Source organism: Phascolarctos cinereus, unplaced genomic scaffold (assembly GCF_003287225.1).
Source record: "Phascolarctos cinereus isolate Bilbo 61053 unplaced genomic scaffold, phaCin_HiC Scaffold_726;HRSCAF=1367, whole genome shotgun sequence".
Classification (NCBI taxonomy): Eukaryota; Metazoa; Chordata; class Mammalia; order Diprotodontia; family Phascolarctidae; genus Phascolarctos; species Phascolarctos cinereus.
The window spans coordinates 300332628-300350634 of record NW_027556098.1 but is presented as its reverse complement, the minus strand read 5'-3'; the positions used below and the strand labels follow the sequence as shown (position 1 = coordinate 300350634).

At 36.8% G+C, this 18007-nt stretch overlaps 1 protein-coding gene across 1 annotated transcript in view; it reads right to left on the bottom strand.

Annotated features, from left to right (window-relative positions):
- DDX10 (DEAD-box helicase 10) overlaps positions 1-18007 on the bottom strand; it is a 329331-nt gene that overhangs the window by 298208 nt on the left and 13116 nt on the right. Inside the window, exons 2-6 of the mRNA XM_020996146.2 lie at positions 13634-13694; positions 12662-12792; positions 9687-9845; positions 7569-7689; positions 7088-7277 (exon numbers count right to left, since the gene is read on the bottom strand). Coding sequence (XP_020851805.1) covers positions 7088-7277; positions 7569-7689; positions 9687-9845; positions 12662-12792; positions 13634-13694 — 662 coding nt within the window. The remainder of the gene's footprint in view (positions 1-7087; positions 7278-7568; positions 7690-9686; positions 9846-12661; positions 12793-13633; positions 13695-18007) is intronic.

The following is an 18007-nucleotide window of genomic DNA, read 5'->3' as shown; positions in this document are numbered from 1 at the left end:
TCAGACATTGAAAGATTGAGGAGGGGAAGATACCCCAGGGCACCATCTAGAGCTGGAGAAGACAAAGACCCTAGGATACCAAGAGGCTACTTCTGAGTAAGCTGCCAACATGGCAAGAAATAGGGTGGGAGGAGGCCAAAGAATGGGAAATGCTCCTTTGGATTTTAACTAATTATTCCTGCTTAACTAGGTGCTAAGTTTCATTGGTTCTACAACACTGCCAGCATGCTCTAAATTGCTACTAAACTTTGGTAACATGAGGCAAAGTCCCAGCAATCGTGTTTTAAATTTGTTTATGTTTACAAATAACGGACAAAGTCTGTTCACTAATTAATTGAAAAGAAACTTGTCTGATTTTTCTACTAAAGAAGAGTATGAAACTAAATTTATCTTGCAGCCTCCAGTACCAGCTCAGTCTTTTCTGAAGCAATTTGCAAATCCCAGGGTTCAACACAAAAAAGTCAAGTTGGACCTAAAGGCAATAAAAGTACATGAATATTCCTAAGATGAACATTTTCAATCAGCACCTAGCAGTTTACTGAAGGGTAGGCCAGAGACCTAAAAGAGTAATGTCGGGAGAAGAAAAGGCAACAGCGCACTACATGAACCCAAAAACCATAGATATGAACTAAAACAAAAGAATCACATAGAGCAAATGAAAAAGTTCCTCCAGGTCAGAATCCTCAGGGCCAGGATGCTCTGTGGGGTGCTCAGGGCATAGTCTTAAGACAGTGGCTCTAGAAATTCCTATAGTTACCTACCGCCACTTTCAGCAAAATTTCCACAGAATTCTAGAAGCTGCAGATTTTAAATGACGTTTTAAAATGTCTATCATTAATAGTAACAAATAACACAAAGTAAACGTTAAAAATACAAACATCTTCAGAACAACTTTATTCCAAATTTAAAGAAAATCACAAAGAACTTCAACAACTGGGGTGTGATTGCCATCAAACAGATGTTTTACATAAAGATCAGATTATTACCTGTGTTTTTAACTATCTAATATCTATCTTATAAAAATATCTTATAAAAAATCAGAACCCTCTCAAAATGGGTGTTACTTTCTAGTGTATACTCTTTTTTTTTCCCTTTCAGAAAGATCTAATTTTGGAGCAGGGGCTTGTATTGAAGAGGATCCTATTTTCTAAACCAATACAATAACTGCTAACAATATTAATTCATCCATCATTTAAACAAATATTTATTAAAATCCAATTATGTTGCACACACTGTACTAAGCCCTTAGGAATCAAAGAAAAAATTAAATGGCCTATCACCAAGAAGCTTACTTTGGTGGAAGGATATGATAGGTCATTTCATAAAATACATTACAATATCATTCCCACTGTTTGGGGGAATTATTTCAGCTTGTCATAGTTTCACTTTAAAATGTTCAAAGTTGGCTCTGATTCTTATAATCTAGCCAATAGCTCACTAACATTAAGACTGCTTAAGAGTCTGCCCAATATGACAGATGTTCTAATAAACCTTCAGACAGGACCCTCATGTTTGGATTTTGGGGTCCAGCACCCCTAAACCTCAACATTTTGGTGGCCCATATGGGGAAACTGCCTAACCCCAAGTTCTTTTCCAGCCAAGACTGGAAGGTATGTAAGCCTCCCCCACACTTCTTGCTCTGCAGTTGGGGGTCGCTCTCCAAGCACCAAGGCTTGGAGGTACTTTTCAGGCAGACAGTTATGAGGCTGTCTCGAACTCAGCCTGACGCTCTCAGGCTCTCGGTCCAATGGTTCCATTCGAGGCCATGGACCTGTGGACACCTTCCACAGCATAGAGGACAAGAACAGATACCCTCTCTGGAAGTGTATGCCCAATTCTGTCAGTTCTCTCAGTGCTAGAGAATTGGGGAAAACTGCAGTTGCTTTTTGGTTCCCTGAGGCTTACTTACTTCCTTCACTCTACAACCCTGAATCCTCCTTCATGGAGGTTATAGAAAAAGTTAGAACAGCTAAAAATATCTTGGTAGATTCTGGAGGTTTTGTGATTGATCAAGGAGTTTTGAAACTCTTCCTTACAACCCTGATCACTCTTTTCTCCCACTCCCTTCCCTTGAGTCAAGAGGGTATGTTAACCCCTCTCACAGGAGAAGAGAGTTTCACCTGTTCCCCCTCACTTTGATTTTGCCCTCCCCCACCTGGGAAAGGAAGGAGGGGGGAGGGGCAGCGGCTACAGCATGGGCCCCCCTGGCAATAGTCTTGGGCCCTAGGGCAACCTTGGTCTGGAAGCATCACCCAGGTTCAGCATATCCTGCTCAAGGTAAAGAAGATGACCTCTGAACCTGAGTAAACACCTGAGAGAAATGGCACAAGCTACTCAAGAGAATGTGATATTGGTGGCAAGTCAGCATTGGGAAAAGCTAAGAGGACATTTTTAGCCTCAGTCTAAGATAGGATCCTCCTGGCTCAGTTCCCCATTATGTTCCTTTAAAAAGGAGTATTACCTACCTGGCTATTCCTGAGTCTGTCTATAAGGTAGATTTGATACTGCATGATTGGAAAACTGAATTATCTGAATCCAAACAGAGCTAAAGATGTTTTATCCCCTCATATTTGGGCCCCAGTCCCTGCTTTGTATCTGGGCCCTGCAGTCTTTTCTGTCAGATTTGTGTCTTCCAGACTACAGGCCATCCACCTACAGTTTGTAGCAAACAGCAGGTACCAACCAATGTCCCCCCATCATTCCCTGGATGCAGCCTGTGCAGACCGTTCCAGTCAACCTCCTCTTTGGGACCCCCTCAAGGTAGGGACAGCTCTATGCCCCTTGCCAGCAGAAAGCAGTTTCAGAAGCCTAGACCTACACTCCTTACCCCAAAAGAATTTGGGTCCCATTTGTTTGACGGGGGAATGATGAGAATGGGATCTAGACCCCAAAAAGGAAAAACTTTCCCACATGGCCAAATATCTGGCGGTTGCCTGAGGCTATAATCCCATCAACTAGGCTTTCATTGTGGCTACACCCAATCTCCCAATTCTGTTAACCCTTAACCTAGCCTAGCCCTCCCTATGGTCTCAGGCCACTTCCCACCCTTAATCCTATCTAGACTCCATTCTCCCTTGGCTACAGGATCCAGGTCCCTGCAGTTCTATTACCTCATAGACTACTTGGCCACTCTTAGATCCCTCCCATAGTCTTTCTGTATATAAGGTCCATCTTGTCTCCATTAAGATTCTTATAATCTAGCCAATAGCTCACTAACATTCAGACTCCTTAAGAGTCTGACCAATATGACAGATGTTCTAATAAACCTTGTCTTTGGCTGAAAAATAAAATTACATCAAATTTGATGTGCTTTGTTTTCCATTTGCAATATTGTGGAAGCTGTAGAATTATTTTTTGTAAATATGGTAATAGTAGAGTATCACTGTAAACAGAATCAGAACTGGAGTGGGCCACTGTAATTATCTGTCTTTACTGTATTGAGGATTTGATACTTGAATCTAGTTTCTTCAATATGTTTCACTATCAAAGTCACAGTTATTGACACTTTTGATTTCTTGGTTCTTTCTGATTTTACTCAATTACTCAATTACATAATACTGCAACAAAATCTGTGATCTCACTGATTATCAGTTCTCAATCAATCAATAAACATGCATTAAGGCACCTACTACGTGCCAGGCACCATGCTAAGTGTTAAGGATACAAAAAGAGGCCAAAGACAGCCATGGGAACTCCCTCTGACAGTGAAGATCACATGCCCCACCATCACTTTCTGACCTTGTGAAATTTTTGTCCATGTCTTCCAAAAAGGATCTACCCAGAATGATGGACAGCTTCCTTTAGGTCTTTTAATATTCCTGGGGAAATGGTGCAGCATTCAGGATGTCTAATTACTCTAGCTAAATGATACCTCCTTTTCCAAACATACATTTATTTAGTCTGTCTTAAACTACCTAGCTAAGGAAAGGGGGAATCACTTGACAATTGGGCTTGGTCTCTCTTATCTTCCCACCCCACTCATGTAATCCCAATGGTAGACAACTAACTATAATAATGCATGGTTGAACGCTAAGGCACTTACAATTGTCTCTTACTAATCTTCATAGGGGCAAGAATAGCATTTATTCATCTTTATACTGCCTGTGGTACCAAGCACAGAGCTTCATACACTTAAGTCAACACAACAAACATTTATTAAGCACTTAATATGTACAAGGCACTACAGAGTAGATACTCAAGTGATGAGTTAAAAAAATTAATTTCCTTTACAGTTTGGGCCAGGAGGTTACAAATAGGAGCCCAGTTGAGATTCCTGGGCCTCAAAATCAAGCTGGAGCTGACTCCAAGGACAATAAAAAAGAAAGTGGCAAGAAATGAAAAGTGCATTTAACAACATGAATATAACATTGCCATCAAAGGACTCTTAACGTATATCTAAATTCACAAACAGACTGTGGTAAAATGAGAGTTAACAAAGAAAAATCTGTATAAATCAAGATAAGGCTGGATCATCATAGAACTACAAAAGGGTTTGCTTTGCATGTTCCATCAGAAACCAGGTAGTATACTAAAGTGTTGGCGGTAAGTCATCAGAGCTGGTGTTCCCCAAGCTTCCGTTTTTGATTTCCTGCTCTTCTTATTACATTCTCTCCTATGATCATTTCATTCATTCTTAGAACTTCAACTCTCATCTCTACACAGCTGAATCATAAATCTATAACCCTAGCCCTGATCTGTTTGTATCTAGATGGCACCTAGAAGTCAATAATGCCAAAACCAAACCTCATCTTTTTTATTATTATATTTTCAGCAATGCTTATCCTCATGATTACATTCCTATTTTTTCCCCCTATGGTACAGCCTTTTACCAAAACACTCAAACTTTCATTGTTGCCTTTATCCTTGTCCTCACATCTTTCTTAGATCCTGTCAATTCCTGTCTCAATACTTTTCCCACGCATCTCTTTCTCTTTATTCCCTGTGGCACCCCTCTAGTACAATTATCACTCACCTGGACTATAACCTCCAAACATCCCCCTACCTCAATATTCTCCTCTCCTTTCCAATCAATCCTTCACAGAACTGACAGATTTGATTTATGTAAGAAAAGTTGATGATGTCATTCCTCTGCTAAAAAGTCTTTTAATGGTCACAACCTACCAAATAAAATTCTAGCTCCTTGGCCTGGCATCCAAGGCCCTCTACAATCTGGCAGTGAGGATATTTATCATAAACAAGAGATAATAATTATCTTGGGCTTAGAATGTTGGATGTTCATTAGAAAAGATGTCAAGAGAGCACACTCTGTTGAGCACAGAGAATAGAACTAAAAGTAATAGTAAGAAGTTGCAGAGGGGCACGTTTAGGTTTGGTGTCATGAAAAGCTTCCTAAAAACCAGAGATGTCCAAAAAGTAGAACAGATTATCTCAAGAGGTATTAATTCTCCCATCACTGGAGGCCTTCATGCAAAGGCTAGATGACCACTCAATAAGGATGCTGTAAAGTACATTTTTGTTCACAGAGGGTTTGGACTAGATGGCTTCTGAGTTCTCTTATACCTATAAGACTCTAATATTCTTCCAGGCTCTCTTCCACATAGGTTAGATTCCAAGCAAACTACTCAATATGCCCTGCACAACCTGTATTACTCTATTCCACTTCAATGCTCTGCTCACATTGCTCCCCAAAAAATGGAAAGCCCCAACCTTTGCTTCTTAAAATCCTACTTTCAGAGTCAACATAAAGGCTATGTCTATGAAGCCTTTATTGGTCTCTCCCTTCCATTCAAATCAGTAATAATCCTTCTTCACTCAGATAACACACGGCATTTGGTTTATATCACTTTTGTGCACTTACACTGCAGAGAAGGATTTATATGTCATATTTCTTCCTATGCCATGGGAACTCCATGAAGGCAGAGACCATGTCTCATTTAAACTTCACATATTCCCAAGTATCTAGCACAGTAAGGTACTTAATAATTTCTTTAAATTAAAGGTGAGTGCCAAGTTCTTTCATTCACTAGCTGTGTTACCTTGGGCAAGTCAGTAAATCTCTATGACCTAAAGTTTTCTCATTAGTAAAATGAGAATAATGTCTCTACTACCTATTCCACAAGATTGAGAATGAAAACATCCACACAGAATTTTAAAGCACTATACAAAAATGTGAGCTATTAGCAAATTCATGGCTAAATTTAATAAATGTTTAAAAACTAACAAGAAAGATCAAAGAAATTAATCTGAGAGAACCATATTCTACTCTAAAATTCATTGTTATAGACTCAAAGTTGATAAAAGAGCAAAAAAGAAAAATCGAAAGAACCTCAGACTTTAATTTGTAAGCAACTAAAAAAAATTTTTTTAAACCTGTTTTTCCCTTTTGTTGTTGTTCAGTAATTTCAGTCATATCCAACTTTTCATGATCCCATTCGGGGTTTTCTTGGCAAAGATATTGGAGTGGTTTGCCATTTAGTTCTGCAACTCATTTTACAGATGAGGAAACTAAGGCAAACAGGGTTAAGTCACTTGCCCAGGGTCATATAGCTAGTAAGTGTCTAAGGTCAAATCTGAACTCACAAAGAGCAGTTTTCCTAATGCCAGTCCTGGCACTCTATCCACCATGCCACCTAGCTGCCCTGTTTTTCCCTTAAACAGTACAAACATATTTTGTACTAAGTGGTGAATGACCAAAAGCATTCCTCCAAGTCCATTTCTAGATCAAGAAAATGAAATGAAAAGGTTCCTCAACCACTATAGAACACATATGGTCTCATAGATTTTTATTACTATAGTAGACCTTGCCCTTCTGACAAAAGTAACAAAAAACAAAACCAGAAAAACTGTATTTCCAAAGATAGGGAAGAGAAGATAGGGACTGGCTCTGTGAAAGGAACTCCTAGGTGAAGAAACTTCTATCAACAAAGGTTGGCACTTCTCTGTAACTTATAACCAAAGAACTGCTTAGAGCATGGACAGGTTAACAGGCAGTTATGTCAGAAGAAGAACTTGCCACAGAGATACTCTGAGAAAACAACCTTAACAGAGATTATAAAATTACCTAGCTGAGAGAAAAAGATATGGACCCTGAGTCGATCACATTATAGACTTCATAGAAATTACTTACCTATATTTTGCCTTTTCGTGGACCCAAACATATTCGGGGTCCTTCAAGCTCAGACGTGCAAGGTCCTTCACAGACTTAGTCTGTGTTGCTGAGAAAAGCAAAGTCTGACGTTTTTTGGGAAGATTTTCAATAATAGCATTCATTGTGTCAGCAAAGCCCATGTCCAGGATTCGGTCAGCTTCATCAAGTACTAAAAGGATAAAATGAAAGATATCACCCAAGTAGAAAAGGAACACAAAATTTCTAATTTGACTTTTTGAAATTTTTAAATTTCCTGTTAATTTCTTGTATTATTTTAGTCAGAATCTATAAATAAATAGGTTCATTTCATATAACTAAAACCAATTATACTGTTCAAGATGGAAATGTTAATGACTCTGAGTTTTGTACACATTAAAGTTTTATTTTAATTCAACAAATATAAAGATTTCTACAGTTACAAATCTATAAAGATTTGCAGAATCTAGTTCCTTAAACTCACCTAACATTTGGAGATTGGTTGCATGAAAATATGTTGTCTCATCCATGTGTTGAAGCAGCCGCCCCGGTGTGCAAATAAGTATATTTATTTGGTTGATCCTCTCAGATTCATGTTTCAGATCCTGAAAATAGTTATTTCTTTAAGTTACACATATAATTCACTCAAAGGTGTCTTGTATTCCATGACTACAAAAGCAGCTAACAAATGGCATTTTATCATCACAAGCTGGATGCTGTAAAAACAAACACATAATTTCTCCTCTCTTTTTCTTTCTGTAGTATTCCAGAATTAAATAAACAGAACCAGGAAGACAAATTGTATGATAACAATTACATCGTAAGGACAAAAACTTAAGAACTCTGATCAACACAGTGACCAACCATGATTCCAGGGAACAGAGAGGGTGACAGACCCAAGATGCAGAAAGAAACATATTATTAGACATGATAAATATGAGAATTTGCTCTGCTTGACTATGCATATTTATAACAAGGACTTTGCTTTTGGTTGTTTGTTGGTTTGGAGGTTTTTGGTTTTGGTTTCTTTTTTGCACAGCGGTGGGAGGGAAATAAACAAATGCTTATTAACTGGAAAAAAAAATCCTACTCTATTTCTGCAGTATTCTCACATGCCTTGTTTGAATAAGCACTAAGCCTCTTAATGGATACCCAGAGCAGTGATATCAAATTCTAATAGAAATGGATCTCTATGGGCAGCATATTAACTTAGAAAACTACAGCTTAATATTATCTATGCTGTCTTATATTTTATTTTGTTAATCATTTCTCAATTACATTTTAATCTGGTTCAGGCTACACTGCATTGTACTCCAGAGTTTCACAGACAGCTTGAATTTGACACCTCTGACCTAGGGAAAACAAGATTTATCTATGGTTTTAACTAGATCCAAATTTTAGAAGATCAAGCAGATGTTCAAAGTCTTGCCCTCCTGTTGTGTCTAAAGATGCTAAAAACATAAATTACAACTACTCTCTTGATGACCATTGAGGGAGTTCTTAACCATCACTACACTTGTGTGAACTTTTTATGAACACTTTTGTGAAAAGGAGATTTGGAGTTTCAAATCTTAGAAATTATCCCCCTTCCAAAGCTTAAGTCATTTTCAATGTGTGATTCTTTTTTTTTTAAAAGGCAGTTGGGGTTAAGTAACTTGCCCAGGGCCACACAGCTAGTAAGTGTCAAGTGTTTGATCTGATTCTGGATTTGAACTCAGGTCCTCCTGACTTCAGGGCCAGTGCTCTATCCACTGCACACCCTAGCAGTCCCCATCAATGTGTGATTCTGATGAGAAAAAGAACAACAGTTTCCAAATGATTCTCTTTATATGTCTTCTGCATATACACAACCTACAAAAATAAAAGATTATACCACACACTTATTTATTATAGAGCATAAGTAAATTCACAACAAGCACACACAAAAAAACCTAGCAAAGTGAACAGGCACTAGGGTAGAAAACCAAAAATTCTGCAAATCTCTTCATTTCCTTAAATTTGGGCAATAAACAAATTCTCTTCCCTTGGACTTCTTTTGTTTCATACATTAGCTTTGTGACACTGTCAAAAAAAAAGTTTCCTTTTGCATTTCCCAACAGACTTTTGAAATATTCAAGGAAAATGTGGCTAGAATAGTAATGACATTATTATACTAATACTGTACTTCCCTTCATGGATGAAGATGACAATACTGACCCACCATTTAATGAAGTACGTGTTTAGAATAATTTTCCCGCAACAAGAATGAATCTGCATCGCTCTATCTACATTCTTGCCAGGTTCCCCATATTCCCAGTGGCACACATTTCTGAGACTGCTAGCATCTCTAATCATGGAAAAAAGCTAACTGGCCTTCCTGAGAATCAAATTCATGACTTTGACCTCATTAGCACATGCTATAATCAACTAAGCTAACTAGTCAGAAGATCAATATGTGAAAAATATATAAGGACCAAGACCTATAACTTAAGCACACTTACAAAAGCCTCATTTTATTCATCTTTTTCTGTCCCTGCTCCCTAAAATTCTAATTAGTACATAATCAATCTATCCTCACACATAGGGGACATAAATAAGGGGCAAGAAGTATAAAAAGACAGACCTTTCCACCAATGATGAGACCAGCTGAAAAGTCATGGTTCTTGCCTACTTTTCGCAGCACCTCAAAGGTCTGGTATGCCAACTCTCTGGTAGGTGATATTATCAAAACACCGAGGCCATCTGTTGATGTCCATTGTAGACGATATAATGTCTCCAGAACCTAAAAGCAGAAATTAAACTTATGTTTTAAAGTAAGGAAAATTTCAACAAATAAGAAAAAAATATGTACATCAATGCTAAATTTCCCCAAATATACCACAATATGATTTATACAAGAGATATAATATGCAGCTGGCAATACTACTCAAGGTGGCTTAACCAGATCAAATGTAATTGGAAAATATTTAACAAAATAAATAAATACACAATAAAACATCGATAATATTACATTTTAAAACTAAGTCAATATGTAGGCCACAGGGATCCTTATGTACAGATTAGTAATCCCTGTTTTGATTAGTTTGACAAATATAGTAGTCTTACACTATATTTCACGATAAATTACAAATAAATATTACTTAAATATAAAAAGTCACAACATAAAAATGGGGAAATTTTCACAACCACAAGGGGAAAATCCCAACAAAAGAGGTGATCATAAAAGAGAAAAAAAGGCCATTTCAATTATATAAAACTTAAAAGACCTTGAACAAAATCAGTGCTGTTAGAACACAAAAAAAAAACCTGTCATACAGGGAAAAGTCATCACATCTAATATCTTTGACAAAAGCCTGATATCAGGTATGTAGAAAATTGACACAAATATATTAAGAGTAAGAGTCATACCTCAACAGATAAATGGTCATTGAGAGAAAAAGAAATTTGTGGAAAAAAAATGTAAATTTTCAACAACCACATAAAAATGCTCCAATAATATAATAAGCAATAAATAACAATAAAATAAATAATAGAACAACGATAAAAGAAAATGTGTTTCACCTCACACCCAGAAAAAGAACAAAGTTGACAGAAGTTGGAAAAAGTCATGTTAAAGAGGTTGTGCGAAAATAGGAAAACTATTACAAGAGTTGGCTGAGGTATGGCAACTGGTCAAACAGTTCTAAAAAAGCAATGGGAATTATGTTAAAAAAGTGTAACTCAACTATTAATACTTTTGACCTAGAAATAATAATAATAATAACAACAGGGCAATGACTGAACAAACTATGGCATACGACATGGAATAAAGGGTTATTACAATCAAGAATACGAGTAATTCCATTGGAAGATATATATACATTGATGCAGAACAAAGTAAGCAAAATCTAATAACACATAACTGGTTGCACAGTGAACAGAGCGCTGAACCTGGAGTCAGAAAGACATAAGCTCAAATCCTGCTTCAGAAACTTACTAGATAACAGGTTCCTGAGAAAGTAATTTAATCTCTTTCTACCTCAGTGCCCTCATCTGTAAAACAGGGATAACAACAGGACCTTCACAATTACAAATAAAAGAAGCTCACAGGGTTGTTTTTAGGACAAAATTAGAGATTTGTAAATTGTTTAAACTCCTACACAAATGCTAGCTATTATTATTATACATGATGACTACAATACCAGCCCCCCCCAAAAAAAAACACTAAAAAGCAACTGAATTCATTATTTTCAATGAACAATGTGGAATCCAGAGAACAGATGATAAAACACACTTCACTTTCTTCATTTAAAGAAGAGTACAGACCACAGGTGACAAATTTTGCTAAGTCCATATATCTAGGCTTTAATTTGTTCCCTGTTCTCTTTTCTCTCTATTATATTTCTCAGAAATTTCATCACATTCCATGGGTTAAATTATGATCTCTATTCACATGATTCCTAGACCTACATATCCAACCCTAAATGAGGGCTCCTAATCTTCAATCTTGCACCACCAACTACCTATTGGTCAAATTCAAATTTCAAAAAGTAAACTAAAAAAGTTGATGCTTTGTTCACCAATGAATAAAAAATGAAAAGCATTAAAAAAAAACACACACACATTTCATTTGACTCAATTTCTAATGAGATCCTAGCTCAAATATTGCCTCAGTCTAAAGAGAAATTCTAAAGAGAATCTCAAAACAAGACGTAGAAAAAGTCTCAATCAGAATTTGGGGTTGGAGAATTAATCTCTGAAGCAACTTTAAAGAATCATGTCAATTTTTACTTCTACAAAAATGAAATCTGAATTTTTCTCTCCTATGAAAAATCAAGCTGATCACAAGACCATCAATTTAGAACAAAAGGGAACATAGAAGCCACTGAATCCAATCCCTTCATTTTACAAATGAGGAAAATGAGGCAGGAAGAGAGTAAATGAATTCTCCAGGGTCAGAGAATTAGTCAGTGTCTGAGGTAGGATTTGAACTCAGGTCTTCCTGACTTACAAGCCCAAAATTCTATCCATCATGCCACAAGACTCACTATAGGTTGATATTCACTGCAATACAAATATAAGAATATGCAGTCTAAGATTTTTTTCCTTAAAAATATGTAGAGCTCTCCATCTGGCCACAAACTGAGGCAATACAAACAAACATTCTGAAAGCAATCTAAAAAACTTAAAGGTACTGAACAACCACCAGTTGGGGGAGGAGAAAATTCCAGAAGCCCACTGTGACCTTTTATTTATGTCCTTGGCATCACCTTAGAGGCCATCAAAATATTTTCAAAAACATTAAAAAATTTTCAACAAACCAGCCTGTAGTCAACCAAAAGTCATAATCTCCCTCTAAACTATCATGAAGGACCAATGACATATGTCTGCCAACCCCTTCCAAACTTCCAAATGACTCAAAATGGAAGACAAGGGAAGGGATGAGGAGGGAGGTATATTCCTCAAATAAACACACCAACTCCTAAAGAATTACAAATAAACAGAAATTCACAGATTCATGTTTTTAAAAAAAAAGCTCATCAACTGATTCTACCTCACTTGTTAAACAACACACGATTGTGATCCATAACCCCAGTAATCATAACAAGAAATACTTACAGGGACAAGAAAAGCCAAAGTCTTGCCTGATCCTGTCTTTGCGGCTCCAAGCACATCTTTACCCTGCAAAGCTAGGCCAATGGTCTGCTTCTGTATCTCAGTCACCATCCGATACTGTGCTTCCTGCAAGCCTGAAATGTTACAGAAAAGAAGCGTTGACGTGTTTTAAATCCAACTTTTACAACTTAGAAAAGCACCAACAGCTGGAATAAAATGCTGTTAGATTTTGATTATCAGAGGCTCCTCCTGGCTTTTTACTCCTTTATTGCCTTTCAATCCCTGCACAAAAAGGATTCTTCACCTTTTTTGTGTCATGGACTCCCTTGGCAATCTGGTGAAGCCCTTGTCAGAATATTTTTAAATGCATATAATAAAATACTTAAGATTACAAAGAAAGCCAAGGATATAGAAATTGTTATCAAAATATTAAAAAAAAAACAGTTCACTGACCGCCATATTAAAAACCCCCTACTCTAGGAGAAATAAAGAAAGAATTAAAATTAAGGTCAGTTAATTTTAATTTCTCATTAGCAGTTGCTCAGGGTAGAGACAGTATGATTAAATGTGGAAATTATTGGTAGCAATGAGATTTTAGGATTATATTAATCCCACTCCTCTCTCTGGCCCATGAACAAATGTAATAATAATAATGACAACAATAACAATAACAATAGATAGCTACAGGCAGATAACATTTATAAACACTTCAAGGTCTGAAAAGTACATTACATGGTAACTCATTTGATCCTCCCAACAAGGAAGGTGTTACTCTTATCTTCATTTTATAGATGTGAAAACTAAGGCGCATAGAGGTAAAATGACCTGTCCAGGGTTACACAGCTAATAAGTATCTGGCAAAATCTGAATGCAGATCTTTCTGACTCCAGGTCCAGCACTCTACTCACTGAACAATCCAGTTAAACATAATTAAAGAATTCCTTCAATCTGCCCAACCTCCATCAACATACCTACCTTTCAATGTTTTTCTGGACAAGGGGAAATCAGAAAATCGCATAATTTCATTTACATTTATCTAGAAGGAAAAAAATGTATATATATCAACATGAAAAAAATTAACATAAAAAAATTAACATTACCCAGTCTTCTCTACTCCCACCCCCTGCCATCACCACCAAGGACTTCAAAATTGATGCTGGTGAACCTTCTAGCATCGTAACCTTAAAGGTCCCCAACTTCAACAACCACCCATTTTGACCCACTTCACCCATTCCCCAGCATGGTCACACGGTCATTTCACAGGACTTGTGTACTTGCTAAGATTCTGAACTCTTAAGTTCTCCTTTCTGACCACAGCCTCTAAATCTATCTACCTTTCCCATTCCCTCAACACTATAAAACCTACAGTTGGAGCTCAATCTCTTTATTCTTTCAGCTTCTCCCTCACTCTTGCATTTTTGCTCCCTCCCCTTTCCTTTGCCTCCAGACCCAGCCTATGACCACAACGACAGTCTCAAAGCCCCATCCTTGAAATCCTTTAAGTGCACATCCTCGATTCTCTGCTCTATCCCCAAGCCACAGAGTACTGCTAGAGAAAGGCACAAACTCCAGCTGATTTCATTCACTCTAAATGTAGGCTGAATAACCTCAGCTGGGCCCTTGCTGCTGTTCACAATCCCAATACACTGTTGGCATTCAATAAAGAATTAGTCAGGAACCATCAAAGAAACTTCCCAAATAATTTACCTTGCCTATGACTCCCATAAGACAAACAGGAGGTCCTAGAGGCAAAGTGCATGGAATGGGACTGCTGACAAAATGCAGTGGCATATGGGAAACAGCAAGGAATTTGAGAACCTGGATTCAAATCCTGACTCTGCCTCTTCCTGTGTGACCTAGGAATCTCTCTGGGCCTTTCTCATCTGTAAAATGACAGCTGGACTAAATGGTGCCTAGGATATCTTACAGCTCTAAATCCTATGATCTTACAAGTAGCCAGGTATTCACTTTTAAACTCAAAGACCTTCTACTTTCCCCAACTTCACTGCCTACTAACACTAACAAGGGTCTACAAAGTCAAAGACACAATAGGGAACTTCTGATGTGGTCAAAAGGACCTTAGTATATGCTTATCTCACCTCTATTCCTGTGGTCCCTCCTACACATTACTACACATACAACAGGCTGAAGCAGATTTGTCAGGAATGGTGAACACATTATGTTTATAAAAACCAATTACTCAGTTCCACAAGAGTAAATAGTATTTACTAAGAGTGTGGTACTCCAAATCATCATAGTAAATTATACTAGCAGCTCACAAGAACTAAAGATAGGAAAAAAAAAAGATGCAAAGGCCTATCTAAAATGCATTGGTTATAAGAGCTGGAAGGGAGCACCGAGATCTTCTCCAATATCTCAAGGGTGTCCCCTTCAAATGGCTCCAGACTAGTTCAGTCCTTTGTTACCTCTCACCTGGACTGCTGAAATACAATCCTAATTGATCTGCCTACCTCAGTCCCCTCTGGGAAATAACGGGGGAAAAAAAGTGGTGGGAGTGGGAGAGGAAGGAGGCCCAGCAGTACTAGAACTCAAACTATACTACAAAGCAGTAATCATCAAAACTATTTAGTACTTGTTGAAAAACAGAAAAGTTGATCAATAAACCAGAACAAGCACACAAAGGCCAGAAGCAATGGAACTTAGAAGGATAGTGTCTGATAAACCCAAGGACACTAACTAGTGGGGTAAGGACTCACATGATTCAACAAAAAATGCTAGGAAAACTGAAAATCAATTTGGCAGAAATTGGGTTTAGGGCAATATCTCACACCATACACCAAAATAAACTCCAAGTAGATGATCTAGATATAAAAAAGTTATATTGTAGACAAATTAGAGAAGGGAAGGAGAGTCCTTTCATAATTATGGATAGAAGGGGAGTTCTCAACCAAACGAGAGATAATCATAAAACAGGCAGTTCTGATTACATAAAAAAGAAAAGTTTTTGCACAAATCCAATCCATCTAGAATTAAAAGAGAAAGAGTTAACTGAGAAAAATCTTACGGTGCCTTTCTCTGATAAAAGTCTGATATTCAAATACATAAAAACAAGAGTCATTTACCAATAGATAAGTAATCAAAAAATATATACAGGCAGTTTTCAAAAGAAGTACCAGCTACCACCAATTGTATGAAAAAACATTTCAAGTCACTAAAAATAAGAGAAATGCAAATTAAAACAACTCTGAGGTTCTACCTCATAGCTATCAAATTAGAAAAGAAGAGAAAAAAAGGAATATGGCAATTATGAAAGAGGCTTTTAAGAGGGCAAGTACTCTAATGCCCTCCTCTTTGTCTTTGGTGAAATTGTGAACTGGTCCAACCATGCCTAAAAAGTCATTAATTGTGCAAATCTTTTGACCCAGCAATACCACTATTATGAACATGCCTCAAAAATATCAAAGAGGAAAATGACTCATATGTAACAAAATATTTAAAGTAGCATTTTTCCATTGTAACTAAGAACTGCAAAACAAAGTGGGTGCCCATCAATTGGGGAATGGCCAAACAAATTACGCTAGATGAATATAATGGGATATGATTGTCATGGAATAAATGAAAAGGGGACAGATTCAGAGAAAACTAAGAAGACTTTTATGAATGATACAGAGTGCCATGAGCAGAACCAAACCAATAATTTATTCACTGACCACAATAGGGAAAAGAAAAACAAAACCATAAAAGAACAGTGATGCACTGACCAATCACAACATCTGAAAATCGATGCTGCAGCGTGCTTCCCACTCTTGACAGAAAGGTGACGGAGTAGAATCGCAGAAAGAGACATATCCACACATGAGCAACAAGAATTTGTTTTGTTTGATATGTCTGTTATATGTATTTGTTACAAAGAGAGAGGTTTTATTTAGTGGAGGGTAGAATTGTGGAGGGAAGTGAATAGAGAGGGAAAGGGATTCAAGAAAGGAAAAGAAAAAACAATCAGCGTATTCTTTCATAACATAACTAATATGGAAATACACATAATCAAGTTACTCACTGTCTTGGGGAGGGGAGAGGAGATGGAGGGAGAGAAAAAATTTGGAACTCAAAATCTTATAAAAGTGAAGGTTGAAAGAAAAAAATAAAATTTTAAAAAGTGAAAGAAGAAAAAAAAAGACTCAGTGAAATGTTAAAAAAAAAAATACAGAAATGAACAGAATGAAGTACAAAACACCTGATCCAGACAAGCGGTGCAGTTGGTACTATCATGTTAAATTCTATAAATATATGTACATACACATATATATATACACATACATATATATATATTAAACAAGCTATTCGTAATAAAATCAATTCAAATTTCCTGTTTTTCTTTGTATGTGGAACTCTTCATATTTATTAAATTCTTAATTTTAAAAAAGAAAAAAATATAAAATATCTTGGAAAGGTAGGCTGAAGCCAGACTTTAAATAAGGAGTATTTTAACCTACAGGTAACTGGGAGTCACAGAAGATTCTCAAGAAAAAGTAAGACAGTAAGACTTTTGCTCTAGGAGGATTTGTTTGGTAGCTGTATAGAAATTAGCCAGCTTTCTTTGCTACACACCCTACAAAGATAGAGCAGAAACCCAGTGCTGACCGGCTAATGCAAGATCTATATTCGAATGGCCAAAATCATCTTAAAGCTGAAGATCTCAGTATGTACTTTTAAACAAAATTCTCTCTAAAAAAGCAGTTAGCACCAAGAATATCTGAAATGTAAACAACACTCACTCATCAAAACAGTCATTGAAAGATGCTCATCCTAAAACTTCTAAAAAGAAACTAGGCATAACATAATAAAAAGTCCTGGGTCTCCCCAATATTAACAATTAGTTATTTAATAAACATTTCTCTCATATGCCAAGCCAAAATTTTCTTTAAGTAGAAACCTAAACTCCTACTTAATTCAAGAGTAGCATACATTCATATATACACAAATACACACCAGTTTCTATTCAGTTTTCTCATTTGTAAAATGATGGGGTTAGAATAAATAGCTCTTCCAGCCCTTTCTAGCTCTAAAAAAATTTGATGATTCTAAAAAAATCTTCATTCCATATTCCTTTGGCTGTTCCACATTCAATTTTTAAATATTTTATGCTTTTTATATTGATTTGTGTTCCTACATCCATTCCCATGTGTTCTGTTTCCCCAAAAAGAATAGAAAACTTTCAAGGACAGCCTTTTTTTCCTCTAAATCTTTATGCCCAAAAGAATTCTTCTCCACTAATTTCTATCTCACCTTCTTCCCACGTTTCCCATAGATGTGTTAAGGTGCTCCAATGAGTATAATACACCTTTAAAATGCTGGCACAAAGAGAAATCATAACCACACTCGTGATTT